Source organism: Eimeria mitis, genomic scaffold, assembly GCF_000499745.2.
Source record: "Eimeria mitis Houghton genomic scaffold, Emh_scaff431, whole genome shotgun sequence".
Classification (NCBI taxonomy): Eukaryota; Apicomplexa; class Conoidasida; order Eucoccidiorida; family Eimeriidae; genus Eimeria; species Eimeria mitis.
Window position 1 is genome coordinate 12361 of NW_013572630.1, and position 234 is coordinate 12594.

Below are 234 nucleotides of genomic sequence, written 5' to 3' on the forward strand. Positions count from 1 at the left end.
AACAAATAAATGAACAAACAAACAAATAAATAAATAAGTAAATAAATAAATAAATAGTTTATTTTATTTATTTATTTATTTATTTATTTATTTATTAATTTGTTTATCAGCTGACGCACCTGCTGAATGAAATGCTGCACTTCTCTCGCCATTGGCTTCACTTTATTCACGAGGACCTCCAGAGGCCCAGCTGGCGGCATCTATATAAAACAATACCCAAGTAAAAACAGCAGC

General features: G+C 30.3%; 1 protein-coding gene across 1 annotated transcript in view; it reads right to left on the reverse strand.

Moving 5' to 3' along the window:
- Positions 1-200, reverse strand: part of EMH_0012010 (uncharacterized protein) — a gene marked incomplete at both ends in the record, with an annotated part of 2516 nt that extends 2316 nt beyond the window's left edge. The window contains one exon of the mRNA XM_013499425.1: positions 120-200. Coding sequence (XP_013354879.1) covers positions 120-200 — 81 coding nt within the window. The remainder of the gene's footprint in view (positions 1-119) is intronic.
- Positions 201-234: the final 34 nt, after the last annotated feature.